Genomic DNA, 20,384 nt, shown 5'->3' on the forward strand with positions numbered 1-20,384 from the left:
TGAATCCTTTCTTCCTTACTGTTTCCCACACTGTTTTCAGTAGAGACAAATACCTGTGGGGCCTGAGCTTTCGATCAAACAGGCTCACAACCCTGACTTTGCCACTTAGTTAGCAGTGATAACCTCAGATAGATTATTGAGTGTCTCTGGGCCTTACTTTCTGAGCTTTAAAATGAGAGGCTCAGATTAAATGATCTTCTCAGCTAAAACAATCAATGATTCTCAGAAGGTATTGAGATGGGAGAGAGGGAAGGCAGTTGGCAGGACCGAGCCCTTCCTCCTCAGCAGTTTTGCCAGGTTTTTCCTGGACTAGGCTCTTGTGTTTATTCTGTATAAATTACTCCACAGGGCAAAATTCAGGCTTTTGGAAAAAAGTACAGCTTACTTTGGGTAGTCTTCTACCTGCTATTATGAAGCCCCCTCCAGTCCTTCCCATTGTCAGTCTGGAGCCCTTATTCTAATCTATAGATACCCACAGCTCTCTCCTCCACAAGACCTTCCCTGGTCTCCAAAATTGTTCATCTCATCCACCTCTCTACTAAACTCACATTTTCCTCAGTGCCAGAACATTGATTAGCTGAGCCAAGGAAAGAGCTCATTGTAGTAATTCATACTGCGGTATGAATGATTGGATTTTGTATGTTAACACTATTTACAATATTATATTTTCCCAAAAGATCCTGTTAATTCTTGAAATTGAATGATTAATGGCATGGCTTCTGAGCACTGCAAGTGCTTGACAGTGGAGAGAGAAGACATGTTTGGGTTCAGGGACTATCCTACTGGAAACAAAATTGATAATGATAGGTAGATAGATAGATGGATGGAGGTATCAGAACGATGAAAAACACAGAATCTGGAACCAGACAGCCTAGATTATATCTCAGCTCTGTCTCTTACTGTGTAACTTTGGGAAAGTTTCCTAGACTCTCTGCACCTCACTGTCTTTATCAGGAAAATGAGGGTCATTGCAAATCCTGCCACGTAGGGGGTTGTGAGAAGGAAATGAGATAGTACACGCAGCACACACAGATTAGTACCTGGCATGGAATAAATGCTCGCTGCACATTGGCTGTGTTGGTTATAATCTACTCAGAGGGCCAAATTGTTGGTTTGCCTCTAAGCTACCATGTAATGTGATTCTGGTGCTTTTCTTTCATCCAGGTGGCAAAGAACCTGAAACCTCTTCAAACTGGCTGCTTCCTGTTTTCATCCCTTCCTTCATCATTGTTTTGATATTCGTAGCTACAATGATAGGCCTAAGAAAACAGCTCTTCCAAAAGCTTCCTTTTAGAAAAGGTAAGTACCTAAGTTTTATTCAAGGTAACTGAATGGACTGGTGTCTGCAGTGTGGAGCTCTCTCCAGTGGCCTACAGCTTCCCAGTTTCCCACGAATCTCCTCAAAGCCTCACTTTGGGCTCAGAGGGCCCATCCTGATGATTTTTCCCCAGAAGATAATGGCTCTAGTCCTCAGTGAGCTGAAATCCCCACGCTGTTTTAAAAGGAATGTTTTGTTCCTGTGCTAAAATAGTTCGCTTTGTTCTTTGAGCTAAGAAGTGTCATTAGCCTCATGAGATCAGTGTTATTTTGGCAATGTGGATGGCTGTGTGTCAGAGTTCGTGGGTAGAAGGCTACCAAGATCGCTTCAGACGATTCCTTCAGTTCTCATCCCTCGATTCCCCCAACTGGGTATAAGGCTGACCTAAACCTTCCCCCAAGCCCCCAGGAATCTGAATGCCCTGGTTCGTAAGGAAAGGAGAAAAGTGTGTGAGGCCATTTGGGGACAGGAAAAGCGCCTGTTTTGATGGTGCCCTGAAGTCTTTCAGCAGCTCCAGGAGTCCTTCCCTAGCCTGTCCTATTGTCACCCATCCACTCCTGTTGTGCAACATTTGAACCATGGCCACGATATCTGCAGACTGTCTGGTACTTTCCTAAGCTATTCCTTTGTCAGCACCCAGTGAGCTCCTCCCAAAGTCTCCACATGGCCTTGTCTATAGAAAAGAAATGACATGTGGAAATAATTCCTTAGGAATTCAGTGTGGCCACTCTTTGAGAATTGGGGGACTTTTAGGTTATTGTCATGCTACATCTATAGTCTAACTTCTGTGTTCTCTTCTGCCATAAGATATTCTCTCCTCCTGCTCTGATACTCTCTCTCGTGCTCTGTTTGTCCATTGCCCTATGTATGCATCAACTTGTGTGCTAACCACAAAACCGTCTACTATAAAATCTGAGGTATTATTGTCAACAGAAAGGGGGATGAGGGTTGAGGAGGAAGGAAGAAGTGAAGAAGGAAGGGAGGAAAAGAGGAAGGAGAAAAGAAAAAGAAAGAGAAATTATAGAAATGGAGAAGGGCATCTCACCATAAAGGAGGATTTCCAGCATCTGATAGAACTTTAACTAAACGAGATCACTTCTGCAAGTGACCCCAGAGAAGCATGGCAGATGCCCCTCATTAGAATCTTGTCTTCTGCCATCTTCTTTCTCCTCTCCCATGCACACCCCTCAGAAACAGATTTATACCTAGTTCCAGGCCTGGGGCCTGCGAACCCTTCAGTCACCTCAGGAATGAGCAAGAATTTTCTGTCCTGACTCTTTGGAAGAATGAAATGGGTCATACTCAAGATAGAGAAGAAAAACTTCTTCGCCTCATCCTTCATCCCAGTCTCAAGAAGGGGCAAGGATATCTGTAGCTCCAAGCTGGGTGTAAGACTCGGGCACCAACTGTGGTGGGAGACCCTTGTTGCTAACGAGAGTTAAGCGACTAAATCTGCAGATGGTTCCTTTTTTGTTTTGAATGAGCCAGAGTAAAATCATGGCTGCCTATATAATACCCACTCGTCACCCCCACCCCACAACTCGCGTGCACTGAGATCTGTTTTCTCTCATGGGAGACACATGCACATGCGGAAATGCATCTGCCATGCGCACAGACTCATGTGTCATGGAAAAAGGTTGAGAATGGCTGGCACTGTTAGTCAAGCTTCAAGCCAGGGTCAGAAGGCTAGGTCTGCACCCAGTGCTGCCATGTATTAGCTCCATGATCTTGTATGAGTCACCTAACTTCTCTGAGATGGCTTTTCTACCTGTAAATGGGTGGTTACATGAGAATGAGCTCTTCGTGGCTTATCAACCCAACCTCACTGTCCCTCTCGGAGTTCACCTGAACTAGAACAGGACCTTCCAAGCTGTCTCCCTCCATCCACTCCTGCCACATCCGATATGGTCTATTTTCACTTTTAGCTGGAACAGGCTTTCAGGGCACTGAATTAGAAGAACATGCAGCCAAGAATACTTTATCCAGCAAGACTGACATTCAAAATGGATGGAGAGATAAAGAGTTTCCAAGACCGGCAAGGCTTAAAAGACTGTGCAACCACCAAGCTGACACTGGAACAGGCTTTTAAATGCCACAAGTCGACCATGTCTCCATGATTGGACCTCCTCCATGGCTTCCTTCAATTCCGAGTTTTCTCGGGCAACATTCTCTCTCCTCTTCCTCTTCCTTCTTCTTCTTCTTTTAAAATTCATCATTATCTTTCATTTTTAGTAATTTTGTTCAACATCAATTTTTATATTAACAACATACAATGTATTATTGGTTTCAGAGGTACAGGTCTGAAATTCATTTTATATAACACCCAGTGCTCATTACATCACGTACCCTCCTTAATGTCCATCCCCCAATTACCCCACCCCCCTTCCCTCGGGCAACCCTCAACATTTGTTCCTCTTAAAGTACTTCTTTCTCCTGTTCACCGAAGTTTGTCATCCTTCAAATCTCAGTGAAGCTGCCACTTCATCAAGCCTCCCCTGATTCTGCCCCCTAGTCACACCCATTACAGCAAATCCCCTTGTGAGATGCTTCCGTAGTACCTACGTCTTCTTTCAATACACTCAGCACACCCTTATATATCTAGGGCCCCTTTTAATACCCTGGGCCCCAAATGCAATTGCCTCCCTTTCAATTTTCCAATTAATTCCTTGAGCACCCACTTGCCTGTCTTAGCCAAAAGTCCAATGTCTCCCTCTTACAGCTTCTACTTCCCCACCTCCCACAGACTGTCAGGAGGCTAAATTCGCCAACAGTGCTCCTGCTTCCGAACAGGCTGGGAGGCTCCTGGGGAACCAGGTCAGTTCCCCAGCGGGCCCTGGTTTTGAGCTGCTGCTATTCCCACTCCTGCCATGTGCATCTCTATTCCCTCTGGGGAGGGAGGTTCTCCATCCCCCAGTCTTGCTCGTCTAGATCCCGACACAGACCAGAATGATCCAACATGACTACTTTCTGGCTCCCCTCACTTGTTCTGCCATTGCTCCCACAGCAAGACCCTCGGGAGCTGATGAGGCTGAAAGGGCTTCCTGCTTTAACTACCACTGCGCCCAACCAGCCTCCTCGCCTCAAGGCCTTCACGTTAAGCCTGAGATGTCAGTCTTAACTTCCTTCTCTTGAGCTCCTCTTAGGGCCGGTGCTGTCCTGAACTTCTCAATCTATCTGAGAGAGTCAAGTAAAGGGGTGGCGATCTCAGCCCCGTTTGCCAAGAAGACCCCTTGGCTCCATTTAACCCACCGATGTCTCAGTGCCCAGCTCTGCACACCATGATGCCTGGGGAGGGCAGCCGGGGTTGGTCCATAAAAGGTTCTGCTTTCCGTCTCTACATAAGAGGAGCCCTCAAAGGTTCAGGGCTCCAGGTGACTCACTAGGTTCTGGAGAAGAATCTGGCAACTTCTGTTGTAAAAATTATATCAGGTTCTTCTTCATAAGCGTAAGAGCTGTGTTTCTCTGATTCACTAATACATGTCCACTGTCTGAGACATTTCTTGGCATATGTAGATATTCAATAACGTTTTACACATTGAGCCCACTATATGCAGGTGCCCATGCTAACCTGCTCTTTATAGTACAATAGCCATACATGGTCATTTAAGTTTAAATTAAATAAAAATTTAATTCCTTGGTCACATCTTAAGTGCTTATACCTTGTTAATATTCAATAGTGGCAGTGGGACTAGAGGCCACTGCTTTGGACAGAGAAAATATACAAAACTTTCATCTTTGCAGAAAGTTCTGTTGGACAGCACTGAGCTAGACCCTTTACAAATTCTTGTTACATTAATTTTGCAAAAACCGTGAGGCAAGGAGTAGTGTGTATATTGCAGATGAAGAAACAGAAATTCAGAAAATATTCCCAACGTCATATAGCTTGTGTGTGAACACATGTCTGTCAGACACTAAAATGTGTGGGCTTTTTTGTTACCAAAGTGCTTAAGAAAAATTGGCTCAACCTGAAGAGTATTATTTTGAGCAATGGAAGGAGAGAGTTTCAACCCAAAAGAATCGAGGGGCTTGATTGTTGGCTGAGCCAATGGCAAAGCCAAGAACAGAATCCACAAAGTGTTGCCTAGATATCCAGAGACCAGATACCTAGGACATGCCTGTGGATCTTACGCACAGTATTTCTCAACCTCTCTAGGGTAAGGAACCATTTAGTCTTATATTTCTAATGTGCTAGGGTCAATGCTTTTGTAATATATATACTAAAAATGGGATTACTAAAAAATAAAATAAAAAGACATACTAGCCCAGCTTTTACTGGATTCAATAAATATATGACATTTCAATGAACATCCAGGAAAAAACACAGTAAAAGAATTACTATAAAACTTTCTAAAGGTTTATGCTAGATCTCTGTAACTGTCTCATAGTGGGTTGGTAAGCAGTAGGTCACGTACCACCACTAACCCATGAGTTCTACACTTTGAATGGCACTGCCCTAAAAGACTGAGCCAGAAGTTTACAGGGATTTAAACCAAAGACCAAATATATTGGCCAAAGGTTGTGTAAGAACCACAGAATGGCAGCGCTAACCCCAAGCCTTAGAGAGCAGTGCCCTGAAACTCCACCGTGTAAGGGCAATTTCTGTGGGTTAACTCCTAGACTCCTTTCAAATGTGAATCCTCTTAGAAGAGATGGCAATGCTGGATGGAGTCCCTCAAAGTCCAGGTCAAGGTCAGTATTGTCATGAGGGAGTTCCTAAAAAGCTGGTGTGCAGAGCAAAAGCAGAATTAGGGATTCCCTGAGTTCAGGAACCTAGGCATCAAGCTCAAAGAAAATCAGAGTGAGGGGGGATGTGTGATGTCAGGGGTTGAAAAGAGAAGAAACCAGGGGAACAATGGTGAGCGGCATCCCATTATGTGAACTTGTGCTTCTGCCCCCGAGTTACTTTGGAATATTATCTGTCATGTACACCATAGTGTGAATTAATTGGTCCGACCTCTTGAAGTGAAGAGCAAAGCAGAAAATGGACAGAGAGTTCTGAAGCTGGAAGTTTCCTGGGCTGATTATTCAAATCAGCAGTGCCTCAGCCTCCCAGTGCCTCAGACCAGTGACTGAGAAAGGAACGGAAAGTAGAGGATTGCCTTGTTTGCAGTTTTCACCTAAGGGCACAATTCTCCCCTGTCTGTCCTTCAGCCTGAGGTCTAGAGCCACAGTGCACACTTGGACTTCTGCATGTGATTTATTTGGATTAAACTTTATTTTGCTGTGTTTTCATCTAGAAACAGAATACTTTTCTCGTTACTCGTATTCCATCACTGGGATTTCTCTTTTTCAGACACAACAAAAAAATCTGTTGCCGCCATGAGGAGGGAAGTGGACAGAGCTGTGAGTACTCATGGTTTTTCTTACCTTTTTGTCTCCCAACTTGAATTAAGCAATAGCCCCTGTACTGTGAATGCACGAAGAGCAACGGGAAGCTTTCAGCCTGTACAGAACCTCCCTGTTGAATGGCACTCCCGCTAGTTGTAACAACACACCCTTCTTGGGAAGATAAGGGTGTTTGGGTACAGCCGTAGAAAGTTGTAGAGCCTTCAGTCTGTCTCTATTCCTAAGGGCGGCTGCACAGGACATCTGGGCTTAGATACTAAATAACACGGTTAACACTTAACAGCAAGGGAAGATATTCAACAGCAAAGCAATCAACAGGTCATGGTTTTGCAACGATCACTAAGTACACTATTGGCCGCTTGGGGTCAAGAATTTGATGGGGGAGGAGTAGAAGACTCTCTGTGAGGCTGACAAGGCTTGGAGCTGGAATTTGTAGATGTGACGTGGAGGTCAGGAGAATTGGGGTTGCTAAAATCACTCAGGCTGGGGAGATGCTGTTTTGGGGACCCACAGGCCTGGGTCATATTGCACAGTGGGTATTTCTAACTTTCTTGGGAAAGCCACCCTTCCTTTTGTAATCTAGCAATCATGTGATGTGACACATGAATTCATGAGTTCACCAGAATTAGAGGCAATTCACAGAAATTTCTAAATAACCTTGTTGTCAGCTACTCAAAATATTCAGAGCTGGTCATTTGAGAATTCGGCTGAATGTATCTATAAAATTCCAGAGACTCCAACCGTAAAACAACTCTAGAAAACTTATAATACCGGGATCTGTGTCTGGCTAATACAGGACACATGGCAACTCGTGAGCACAGAGTATGACTGGAAGGGATGAAGTTTGGCCAGCCCCCCGCCCCCTGCACCTGCCGCCACCTCCCTGAAAGCCACTCGTGAAATACACCCGTTACCGTAATACCTGTCCCAAGGAGCAAACGCCGCTCAGACCTGGACTCTACTTGAGGTCCGGTTGTGCTGTGTTTCTCTGAATCAGCAGCGAGATTTTCTTGACTCAAAAAAGCTTCAGATTAATGCTGGCCATCCTAATTGAAACACCTGTTTCTTGAGAAAGAACACTCCTGTGTTCCTATAGATCGGTCCTTGATCTACAGGAGCGTTCCCTGGGAGCGGCCTCAGCATCTGTCTGAGTTTCATGAGCTCCAGGCTTTGTGTAAGTGTTTCCTTCAGTTGCTGAGTGTGAGGAGGATAGAGTGAAAGTCCCGAGAGCAGAGGTGGTAAAGTCAGATGCCCACAGGGCCAGGCAGGTGCTGAAGTGAGGAAAAAGGACATTCTTTAACCAGATCGGGAATGGTGATAAAATGGAGGCCTAGTGCTGTCAATTTAGCACTAGCCTAACGCTGTCCGAGAAGATGGAAATCCAAAATTTTATATAAAATGTCCTGGTTATTAAATGCTGCCTGAAAGTGTTTCAAATCCCAAACAAAGCAAATAAAACATGTCCATAGGCGAATTGAGCCTATTAATGACCAGTTGCAGCCTCTGTCCTAGAAAGTATTGTATCTGAGTAACGAAGGCAGAACCGTCTGTCTGAGGAATGAGGGGTGCTCAAAGGCTTGCAACCATTTCAAATGTCCCATCCTATGGCCCCCACATGGTGTGAATATTGTACTGCTTATAGAGTGATTTCTTTGGATTAACAGGGTACCACAACCATTTTTAACAATACATCTCCTTATAAACAGAGAAGTGTCATACCCTTTTTTAGTGGCATCTGAAATTAAAAATAAAGTGAATATCTTGGCCAAAAGTCAAAGTAAAGAAATTAGACTAATTCTCTTTTCCCCCAACTGATTACATATAGTCACCCTTTGTACCCTCCAACCGGGGGAAGGGAGGGTCAAGGAGGCGAGAGACTGGTGCTCGCCCTCTGTCTTCATCACCCCTCCCTTGCTCTTGCCTGAGAATACGGGGTGTGCTGTAAAGAGTTCAGGACCACTTAGGTATACACCACAGAGGACTCATATAGGAATAGTCCTGGTACTGTTACTTACAAGAGTAACAAATTAGAAATAATCAGATGTGAATCAACAGGGAGAACAGATGAATAGAGTGTATACATAACTAGAGTGTGTATATATATATATATATATAGAGAGAGAGAGAGAGAGAGAATATATAATATATAGAGTGTATATATAACTAGAGTGTGTGTGTGTATATATATATAGAGAGAGAAAGAGAGAGTATATATATATAATATAGAGAGTGTATATATAAAATGGAAGTACCAGCACTGGATGTATTTTGGGGATGGATAACTCTGAAAAGTATAATTTTGAGAGGAAAAATAGATTTCAGAAAGATATAGACAGTATACTGGCAATTACAGAGTTTTGAAAGCTGACAAAGAACTTTACATAGTGTTTATGGAAATAGTCATGTGAAGTGAAAGTACAAAAACAGCAAGGAAATCATAAACACCAATTTTAACCTCTTCAGCTGGGTGGTAGGCATACAGATGCAAACAGTATTCCGGGAGTGGGTGTGCAAATCTTGATATTATTCGGGGGGGGGGGGGGTGGTGTGCAAATGTTGATATTATCCTGGGGGAGGGCATGCAAATCTTGATATCATTCAGGGGGTGGGTACACAAATGTTGATATCATTCTGGGTGTGGGTATGCAGATGTTGATGATATTATTCTTATACTTTGTTCTGTGCCTGAAATATTTCTCTTTTGTAAAAAAGAGATCATGATTAAAAATCAAGAGAATTAGATTCAACTTTTTCTGTGAGCTAGCTATACAGTTTTAGGTAAGATCAACCCCCTTTCTGGGCTTCAGTTTTGTAAAACTGAAAACCTAGAAGATTGGACCAAAAGCGGAGGAGGGCAAACAGGCCCCTGTCAGGTTCAGGAGGTGCCTAGGGCAGAGATGAGGAAGGTTTGGGAGACCATTTCTAAGTGCGGAGTGTGGTGATTGATGAACGATGTCTGCTTTGGGTGAGGGGTGGTGGGGGGGAGTCATAGATCTTGGCCATATAATTTGCTAAACTTGGAATAGATGCTCTTATGCAAAAAACAGTTTTGTGTTTGTCTGTCTGTCAGATAAAACACAAAGATACATGATATTTATCTGTCATGTACCCACATATTTTAACACCTGGGTAGTCCTGACACATTATGTTGTGTTTGATGTGTTCCATTTGCATTCAAAGTTATTTGTGGGTTGGTTCAAATGTAGAAATTGACAGTGATCAATGGCAGTGGAATATCAAAGGAAAAAATGGCTCATTTTTACTTAGCATAATGTTTTATGATTTTGTCAAGACAAATACCAATGTGTCAGGTTTCAGCAGATTTTTTTTTTTAAGTTCCTTCCTATAAAGTCGCTCACCAGTTGTTAACTCTTTATGGAGAACTAATTTAGCATTTTGGAGACTATCCCCCCAGGAAGAAGAGGGAACAGGACATGGAAATACTGGTTTGGGGAATGGAAACCCCTGTTTGGGTTGCCAAGAAAACCTGATACCTGTTGCTGAGGGAGGGGTACTTGGGGCTTCTCCCGGGGAACAGAACCACAGAACCACTTGGAGACTGGCAAGTGTGAATGAAATCTGTAGGGCAGGCTCGCGGTCCACAAGTTCACTAAGACTTGAACTACGGAATCCAGAATTTGTTGAGTAGGCCAGCACGCTGGGAACTCAGGTGGGATATCTATACTACAGTCTGAGGCAGAATTCCTTCTCTGGGGAACCTTGGTTGCTCTTAAACTGACTCACTGAGACCCACCCACATTCTAGAAGGTAATCTGCTTTATGTAAGGTCACCTGATGGCAATAGTTGAGCTAAACTGACACAGAAAGTTAATCATCACAGCCACCAACACGTGAAGGGAGCAGTCTTGGCTGGAGTAAGTGGATTTGTCAGACTTCCCTGAACCTTAAAAAAATAGAAGCAAGTGACTCTCTGTTATCTGGTCACAGATTTGTCCAAGAGGCTAGGGCTCTGTCTAAAACCCCTTGAGGCATGAACCTGCCACCCCAGATATGCATGCAGACTCACTATTTAGGGTTTTCTGCTTAGCTCACTGCCTCTCTCAGCAACAAAAGGATGTGTGTGGCCTCGGCACCCTGCACCTGATGTGTTTTAGAATCATAAATAGCTGAGTAAATATGGAGGAGGCAGAACAACACTGTCAGCAAAATTCTCTGACAGAACTTAACTGAAGGCTTTGGAAATGATTTGTCTGCCTGACTGTTCCTTTGTCTGTGTTTCTTGTGGTTTCTTCTGCAGTAAATGTAAAAGGTAACTGATTTTGACCAAATTTGTCTCCCTACTGAAAGATAAATCTTGCTTAATTTTAGTTGTTGGGCAGGTCAAAACTTTGAGAACATTTTTCAAATTAGATCATTTTTTTCAGAACAAAAATGAAAAATAAAAAGGCATAAAGGAAACAAAAATAATTTATAATCCATTGCACACAGATTACCATGGTTAATACTTAATATTACTTTAATTTCTAATATCTTTCTGTATTTAAATTTCATAAAATTAAATTATAATGCATCTATAACTTGGTATAGTCTTTTTAACTTAATTTTACGTCATTAGTATTACCTATGTGCTAAAAGTATAATTAATAGTTTTCATATTTTATTGTATACATGGACTGGGATTTATCTTAACTAATTCCCTCATGCTGGACATTTCATGTCTACCTCATGTCTTTTATGTTTTTGTCATTTAAGTATCATCACAATAGCCTTATACATAAATTTCTGCGTGCAGCTCTGATTATTACCATGGGTAAACTCTAAGATGCAAAATTACTACAGTAAACCTATAGATATTTCTAAGACTCTCAAACTGTTTTGCTGAATTGTCCTCTAAAAAATTGTACCAATTTGTACTAGCAATATAGGAAAGAGCTAGTTTAATGATTATACCTGTCCCAATGCTGGATGTTATTATTTTTAAATTTTGTTAATTTAGAAATTAACCGAACATCTTTCTTGCTTACTCTCTCTCTCTCTCCTTCTCTCTCTCTTTCTTTCTTTCTTTAGAGAGAGTGTGAGCAGGGGTGGGGTAGAAGGGTGGAGGGAGAGAGAATCTAGAGCAGGCTCCATGACCAGCACAGAGCCCAATCTCACAACCCTGCGATCAAGATCTGAGCCAAAATGAAGAGATGGACGCTCAACCGACTGAGCCACCCAGGCAACCCCATCATTATTTTGCATTTTCAAGTTATTAGTGAGATAAAACATCTTCATAAATGTATAGGTTTTATCTTCTTTTGGGAACTGTCTATGCATCTTTTGTCCATCTTTTTACTTATGTCTTCACTTAGAGTTAACAGTAACCCATTTCCTGTGATATATTTTATATATTTCCCCCTGATCTGTCACTTACTATTAAGTTGGTTTTTTTCTTATCCTGAGAAAACAGGCATTGGGTATAGTAAAATTAGGTTCAGAGGACCACATTATAAACATTGATGTCCTATATGTGATATATTATTAAAAGAAAGTAAGTATAGGGGCACCTGGGTGGCTCAGTCGGTTAAGCATCTATCTTTGGCTCAGTCATGACCTCAGTGTCCTGGGATCAAATCCTGCACTGGGCTCCCTGCGGAGGGAGCCTGCTTCTCCCTCTTCCTCTGCTTGTGCTCTCTCTGTCTCTCTCAAATAAATAAAATCTCAAAAAAGGAAAATATATTAATTATAACATTTATGCTATGTAACAGCTTACAGCGAGTAGGATCTGCTGTCCCCAGAGGACTGAGTCACACATTTCTAGAAAGCAGGTGCAGTGTCTTCTTCTTCCTTTCAAAGCCTATCACATCCTAGGATGTGTTGTACTTTCAGTAGCTGCCTTTGAAATGATGGTCGACCAAAGTGAACATTCTGCTTTCCACTGATACGTGTCAGCTCAGAAGGAGTGGTGAGCTACAGCCAGGGGGCCAAATCACTTCCTGTTTTTGTAAGAAAAATTTTATTGAAGCACAGCCATGTTCAATGCTGTCCTCTAGCTTTCCCCCCACCCTTTCCCCTGCATCCGACAGCAGAGTTGAGTGACTGTGGCAGAAACCATATAGCCCATAAAGTTGAAATATTTCACAATCAAGCCCTACAGAAAGCATGTGCTGACCCCTGACCCACAAGTTCCCCATGGCTCTGTGCCTTCTCTCACACGAATGTACCCGGTCTTGCTCTCAGTGCTCTAACGCTACCCCCAGCTCCGATCTCAGCTCCGTAAAGTCTGCGGACAGAGCCCCACAGGCGTCCAGCCAACTCAGGGCCCTCAGGGCTCTCACCCTCCCACACACATCTCTGCCCTCCCAGCTCTGCCTCACCCCCAAGCCACCTATGTGGGGACAGTGTCAGGTGTTCAGGCGGCATCCTGGCCCCCCTGTTTTTAGTCACATTCACTACTGCATGGAGTCTTGGGACACACCTGTCTGACGAGACGTCTGCTCAGATAAATAGTCTCCCTTCCCACTTAAGAAGGGAAGAGCTTGGTGGTTTTGCTTCATTGACCAGAGACTGACATGAGACCTGATTCATGTGGGAGTGCCCAGCAGTACTAGCTCAGGTGACAGCTGTGTAGAGCCGGGTTTTCTATTCCATGGTTCCGCCTAGAACTCTCTAGGCAGCTCTGGGAGAGGTGTTGCCTGTTCTTATTCTTGTGCAGATTCAGACTTCTCAGTCTCCCCTGATGAGACTTCAAGGCCTTCACTTTAATGTAATAAAATTAAAAGACTCAGATCTAACTCAGTGTGGCCAAAGAGACAGCTCATTGTCATTTTTCTCCATGGTGAATATGATGATGTTTAGTGCAATTTCACAGAGTTCCTGGATCTCTTGCTTTTCTGTATGTGATAGGATTGGACTTCTCTACAACTAGTCTGTGGTTAGGTGTGGTCATGTGATTTGCTTTGGTCAACCAAACCTAAGCATAAGTGACATGTGTTACTTCTGGGTAGAAGATATAAGGGCTAGCTTATGCTTTGCTTTATTTTCTTTTTCCATCTGGAGTGCTAACCAGCAACATGTGAGGTAGTAATTGCTTCCTCAGCCTGGGTCTCTGAATAACTTCAAATAACAGAGTCCCTTGCCGACCTCAGTGAACATGGAATAAATTTTTGTTTATTATACAGAGTTTGGGTGATTGTTTGTTACTGCAGCATAAACAAGTCTCATCCTGACTGATACAACAGGAGAAAACAGGAACCTCTACTCAATATGGCATATAATCCCATTTACAATTCTGTTTCTGAGGAATGAAAACATTGGGGAAATGCTTTCTAAATAACAAAAAGAAAAGAGGGGTAAGATACAAATATATACTTACCATATCATTAATGCTTTATTTAAAAAAATGTTTTTAATATACCACCACACCCTTTTCTCCCAAAGAAGTGAAGTAAAAATACTTGAATGCCCATAATCATTGTCTTTACATGAAGGAAGCTTGTATTGTTTTCTTCTTTTATAGTTCCTGAATTTTTTTGTACTTGAATACATTATTAAATGTCCCAGTGTATCATTTTTAAGTACTCAGCAGTGCATGTTAGACAAAGAAGGATCTCTGTCCTCATCTGTCATTCTATGTATCACCTCTTTCATATCCCAGCATATCAAATGCATTGTATAGAACTCTCCACTGGGTCCTCATCAGCTTCAGGGAGTCCTCTTTCAAGGACACATACCAGTGTCTTAGTTGCCTTTCAGAGGTTCCTAACCCAGTGAACCTAGAAGGACTAGATGCATACTCCAAGGATATAAGAGGTCAGGTCTGGTCCCATGGCTTCTTCTTCTCACACAGGCAACCAAGCCGTCAAGCAGTATAACCATCGATACATATCATGGTCCTTTAAAAAAGTTATGCTCGTCATCACCACACGGTTCATTAGCAGTTACAAACCATGTAACCTGACTTCCTCATTTTACAGATGGCAGGATTTGAGCTAAGAGGTGTTAAGTGACTTTCTTGAATGAAATCACTATAGAAAAATGAAAGGTTTTGTGATTCCCAGTAGAGTGCTAGTCATTCTCTCATTCCCTCCGAAACACGTCATGTCTGCTATTTGCATGACTCTCAAGTAGGCTATGTGGGAAGTGTAAGGATGAATGAAGCCCAGAAGTAGTACTCCAAGATTCTTACGATCAGGAATTGGAGATAAGGTGTTCGAAATCCTGTTCTCATTGGTGTAATTTGGGCTAGGATTAAAGAAGCCAGATTTCTATAGACCCTCTAGCAATTGATCAGATATCTGGGTTTTTGTTGTTTTCTTCTGTTGCATGAGACTCTTGTCTTCCCCCATAGGAACTTCCACCTGAGGACTGCCCACAACCTCCACACTCATTATGACACCGGTGCCTCGTTCCCCTTTTCTCTTCAGTGAGCGCCAACCTTTTCTTTCTTTTCCCATGATAACCTTTCATAAAGGAAATATTAGATGGAATACTTGTATGCCATGAGTGGGGGAAAGCTCAGTCCTCTTGTGTGTCTCCTTTACTCTCACTACTGCATACACACCTTGGACATGAATGAATGGGGTTTCTTCTCTACCAGGAAATTCTCTGCGACACCCGCTTGGTGTCCTGTGGCTTAACTCAGCTCTGACACTATCTACCTGGAAATAGCATGAGATCCCACCCATGAAAGGCTCAGTCCCACAAGACTGCCCTCCCGGACTTCCGCTCCCCACTTCAGATGCCAAGGGCGAGTCCAGGTGGTCAACTGTATGTCTGATCAATCAGCTAAAAATCTGAGGTTCCCGCTGTCCCTTCCTTGGGTTCAATGAATTTGCTAGAGTGGGTCACAGAGCTCAGGAAAACGGTTTACTTACTGTGGACCAGTCTATTATAAAAGGTTATGAAGTGATATGACGAACATCCAGATGGAAGAAACACACAGGGCAGGGTATGTGGGGTGCCCATGCTGTATGCACGCCTCACTCTCCTAGCACCAACATGTGCTCACCCGTGCAGAAGCTCTCGGAAGCCCTATTTTAGGGGTTGTTGTGGGGGCTTTATCAGATAGGCATAACCAATCATTAACTCCATCTTCTCTTTTCCTCTCCCTGGAGAGTGGGGATGAGAGTGGGAAATGGGGCTGAAAATCCCAACCTGCTAATCATAGCTTGGTCTTTCTGGTGACCAGCCCGCGTGTAGGAGTTCAGCAAGAGTCACCTCTTTACAACAAAAGACAGTGCTATCATCCAGGAAATTTCAAGGGATTTGGGAACTCCGTCAGGAAGTGAAGGCTGAACATTAGAACAAGAGATGTTCCTAGTGCTCTTATCTCATAGGAAATTACAAGGATTTTAGGAATTCTATGCAGGAACCTGGGGCAGAGACCAGTACATACATTTTCTATGACCTCACAAAAGTAGATTAAAACCATAGCGAGACTAGACTGAGGGATATAAACATCCTACTGTAGGTCCCTGCAAAGGCCTCTAAGGGGCACATGTGCTTTTTGGAACATACTCAGAAAATCACGTAGCTCTCAAACTATCACTTTATCCCAAAGCCCACCTTATTTACATATCCTCACAATCCCCAGAGACACCCACCCCATGTCCAGTTTCCTGCCACGCAGCGCCCAGCTGTTCCCTGGAGGAGGAGACACTAGCAGCCTCATCCACCTGGGCTCATGAGTTTCTAATTGTGCCAGAAGTCAGTGTAGTTTTTTATAGTTTTCTGTGGCTTTACAAGAAGTACAAACACAACATGAGAGTTCAGAGATGGGGAAAAAAAATAGCACTTTAGGGTGGGGATGGATAATCAGGGAAGAGGGAAGTTTTCATGGAGGAGGTGACATTTGAACCAGGCAAGAATGGAAATAGCAGACTATTCTAGATGGAGGAGACCAGGGGGAGGAGACATGGGCATCCATGGGAAAAGGCGTGGGCTCCTAGCCTGGTAAGAGCCAGTGGGGAGATAAGAGGAAAGACCATCGGGGCCATCGTGGGAGCCAGGAGTTCCAGGCATAGAGGTTAGATTGTACTCATCAGGCTTAGGTCAGGTCTCAGCCGGAAGCAGAGGGCACCCTCAGGAGGGGTGACTGAGGCACGCTTCTAAGTTTTTACTAGTTACAAAGACAGGAGGAAGGTTGAACACCCTGGAACTGGCAAGAACAAGGAAGAGTTGACTACCCCAGGCCTGAAGGGGAACAGGGAAGAAGGAGTTGCCACAAGGCTAGTGAGACACAGTGGGAGAGGGCCACCCACAAGGATAACGCCAGTCAGCCACCGGTCTGGAGGCTGCGGAAGCACGCGCGCCCCAGCCTCACGGTGCTGCCCGTTGCGGTCTTCTCTACCTCCAGCCTGCGGGGGAAGCATGGAGTGGAAGCTAGGGAGAGAGCCCAGGGAGCAGTCCGGTGCCTTCCTCCTGGGACCTGAGCCCGGAGAGGAGAATGAGTCTGAAAGAAACGCTGGAAATGTCTGGTGCGATGGAGAATGAGCAAAGGTTTTGAACAGGTGAGCCCATGAACCGAGCTGACTACAAGCCAGAGAATGGGCGGAACAAGGCTCTTGCGTTAGGTCTGGAGAGAGAGGTTGGAGACATGGACCCAGGGCAGTGGTGGAGTGGTAGAGGCAGTGGTAGAGGCAGTGGTGCGGACAAAGGTCAGGAACTATGCTGCTTTCAGATACACGAGCTTTTCTGCTTTGGCAGTCTCTCATTCCAATCCGATTTTTGAGAGCTTATATATTTTCTAACCAGAAAACTGATTTTCCTATTTGTGGACTTCTCTCCCCAGATTTGAACCTGTGGTTTCAGGAGCTGGGGTGACCTGATGGGACATCCTTAAGAAGCTTCTGGACTCTGAACAAGAGAGAGGCAGCACCTAGCTACGTGTGCTCAGAGGAAGCCAGGCACCCCACCCCTCCCAGATCCAGGCGCTCACCTCCACAGCCTGTGACTCTAAGCAAAGCACGATAGCACTTTAGGAAATGACCACCCTGGATCATAGACCCCAATGAGTGTTCTGAGGCTCCTTCTTGCTGCCAGGCTGAAAACAAAGGGAATTTCTGCCCCCTGCTTTTCCAGAGTGATTTCCAGAAACAGAGATGAGTGGAAATTTTCAGTTGCAGAAATGGACCCATTGCCAATAGTTATTTTTATCAGCAGTTTCTTCTTGATTCCAGAAAAGCCTATTGAGTCCATGAACTCACAGAACTTTAAACAAAGTCAAGCCATAATTGGCGTATCGTATGGCTTAGTGGAATCTGGAAAGAATCTGAGTCATTTTAATTAACAGAAAGCATTTAAGTACACAGTGGACAACTCTAATTGTGGAGAAAGGCCATTGAGTATTTCTGTGAGATCTAAATCACAGAGCATTTGTTTTAACCTGTAATGGCACCATACTAAATGATTTTTTTTTAAACTCCATCTTCCCTTTTAAAAATGCTGTTTTGTTTTATTTTTTAACCTCAGAAGCCAAGGGCATACATTAAAAAAAACCAAAACGCTAATATGCCGTACATGTAAAGATTTCAGATGGGTACCCATAATGGTCCAAGCCCCAATCGAAGGCTCCTTTCCTGGCCCTCTCTCTGACTCTGAACTCCACCTTTCAGTGTCTCTGTCCCTGTCCGTGACACAGTGACACTCACGAGTCAAGACCTTCGATGGCTGGCACTGTAGAAATGCTGTGGGAGCCCCTTGTATGTGTCGTCGAGGGGGATGACGGTAACCGCATGCTGCGACAACCGGTGAATCCTCTTAAATTTGGTCTGTGTGCTGCAGTCGGGAAGTTCGGAGCACTAGTTGTCCTATGACGTACCCAGATGTGTGCACTGTTGAGCTCAGCAGAGTCCTAGGTTCGCGGCCTATCTCTCTCTCAGTCTGGAGCCATGAGGATTGGGGCTCATGTGATCGCTTCCCCTTAGACAGCGAGCTCCTGCAGGGCAAGGAGGGAGCAGATTTGACTAACGCTGCAGCGAGCTGCCTCAGGCACGACTGACTCTAAGACGCCTCCTAATACGGAAGAGAACGGCTACATGTAACATTCTTACTTTCTGTGACCTTAATATCATTGGCTAAAAAGAAGGTAATGGCAATCCTTGAAAACAGAAGAACTGGAGGAGTTGTGTGTCTTTAAAAAAGAAAAAAGTACCTTTTACAAAAGAAGCAAAAATAACATTTGGGCGAGTTTGAGGAATTGAGAAAGGCCGAGCAAACAGAAATCACCGATGATCTCATCAGCTCAACACAAGTATTTTCGTTTTTGCTGTTGGCGTTTGGTCCTTGTCCAGACATGTATACGATTTCAGCCATAGTTGTGATCGTCTGTCCTTTTTTTTTTTTTTTTTCCAAATTTGTCATTGTACCACGGGTTCCCACCCATGTGGCTGACTAGTCCTCCTAAGTATCATTTTTGATGAATGCGTGAGTCACAGATCATAATGAGTGGGGATTGGGCCACTCTCCTCATCCTCTGACCGCTATAAGCCCATATTTTGACTAGCGGCCTACAGTGACATTTAGGGTTCCTAAGGATTAGTATCATTTCAGAGTAGTGTTTAGGAATCCCTGAAAAGCCTGGGTATTTCCATTTCCCCCAGTGCACAGACACCTTCATAATGACCTCAAATCCCTTTGGGGATGGCTTTGAGGAAGATCTATAGTATGCAGCGTTGTTGCAGGGTCCTTTCTGAGAACTGGGGAAGAAGCTATGACTCTCAGTTGTGAAAACTCAAGTCAGATTTCTATTATATAAATCAAGTGATGCTTTGGTAGGCTGGCCGTCAACTTCATTCTTATTAGGGCCAACCACCACTGAAGATTCCCTGCAAGTAGAGAATTCTGATTACTATTCTGGGATCATATCCTCTCCGCTGAAAGCAGGAATCCCGTCTCAGGGGCAGCATCTCCTCCCAGCACCCTTGGCATGCAGAAAACAGCCACCTGGAAGTGTCCACGGTGGCTGGGGCTCCCTCACTAATGCATTTCTCAATGCTTTGGTGAAGAGAATATTCCTTGGGCCCTTTGAAGGTGAGGAAAGATGCACAGGTTACATATGATAAATTACTCCATTATCCCTAACTCCTTAAGCCTTTAGGATCCTTCCTGTACATTATTCCACAGAAATTCTATTAACTCAATGTCACTGTTGAACACAGGTTTCAGCCAAACAACTAAATAAACAGACCACTCCCAGCTGCTTGAACTCCTACATTCATTTCAGCTTGCTTCCACTGTATAACAAACCTTACGACTTATGTTTCTCACTTATGCTTTTATGATTGTGTACATTAGCAATTCAAGCTGGGTTCCGCGGGGGCGACTCATTTCTGCATCAGCTGGGCCCACTCACACATTTGCAATCAGTTGACAGATTGCTTGGAGAATGCTGGTCTTAGGAGGCCTCACTCACTTGTCTTGAAGTTGGTGCTGGCTGTGGGCTGAGCCATTCACCTTCGGGAGGTCTATCCTGCTTTTTTTCAGTATGGAAGCTGATCCAAAACAGCAAAAAAGAGGGCCAATCCCAACGTGCAAGTAGTTTTCAGGTTTCTGTTTGCATCACAGTTGCTAATGTCTCAGTGGCCAAAGCAAGTCAGATAGCTAGGCCAAAATCAATGTGGGAGGGACTTATGTGAGGGCCTGATCTACAAAATGGTATGATCCCTGGGGGGCTATTGCTGGAACAATCTACCCGAGCATTAAGTCCAAAAACCTATGAAGAGCAGATTATATCAGGGTTACCTACATTTAGCCCCAGTCCAATGTTGTATTCTGTTTT

General features: G+C 43.9%; 1 protein-coding gene across 5 annotated transcripts in view; it reads left to right on the forward strand.

Annotated features, from left to right (window-relative positions):
• PDCD1LG2 (programmed cell death 1 ligand 2) overlaps positions 1-19,801 on the forward strand; it is a 56,813-nt gene extending 37,012 nt beyond the window's left edge. For 2 of the 5 annotated variants that reach the window (XM_059143366.1, XM_059143369.1), the window contains exons 5-7: positions 1,165-1,299; positions 6,612-6,661; positions 14,955-16,952. In XM_059143366.1, the coding sequence (XP_058999349.1) occupies positions 1,165-1,299; positions 6,612-6,661; positions 14,955-14,999 (230 nt within the window). In that variant the 3' untranslated portion in view covers positions 15,000-16,952. The other 3 variants (XR_009346632.1, XR_009346633.1, XM_059143368.1) reach the window with 3 other exon arrangements.
• The last annotated feature ends 583 nt before the right edge of the window (positions 19,802-20,384 follow it).

This window comes from Mustela lutreola, chromosome 12, assembly GCF_030435805.1.
Source record: "Mustela lutreola isolate mMusLut2 chromosome 12, mMusLut2.pri, whole genome shotgun sequence".
NCBI lineage: Eukaryota > Metazoa > Chordata > Mammalia > Carnivora > Mustelidae > Mustela > Mustela lutreola.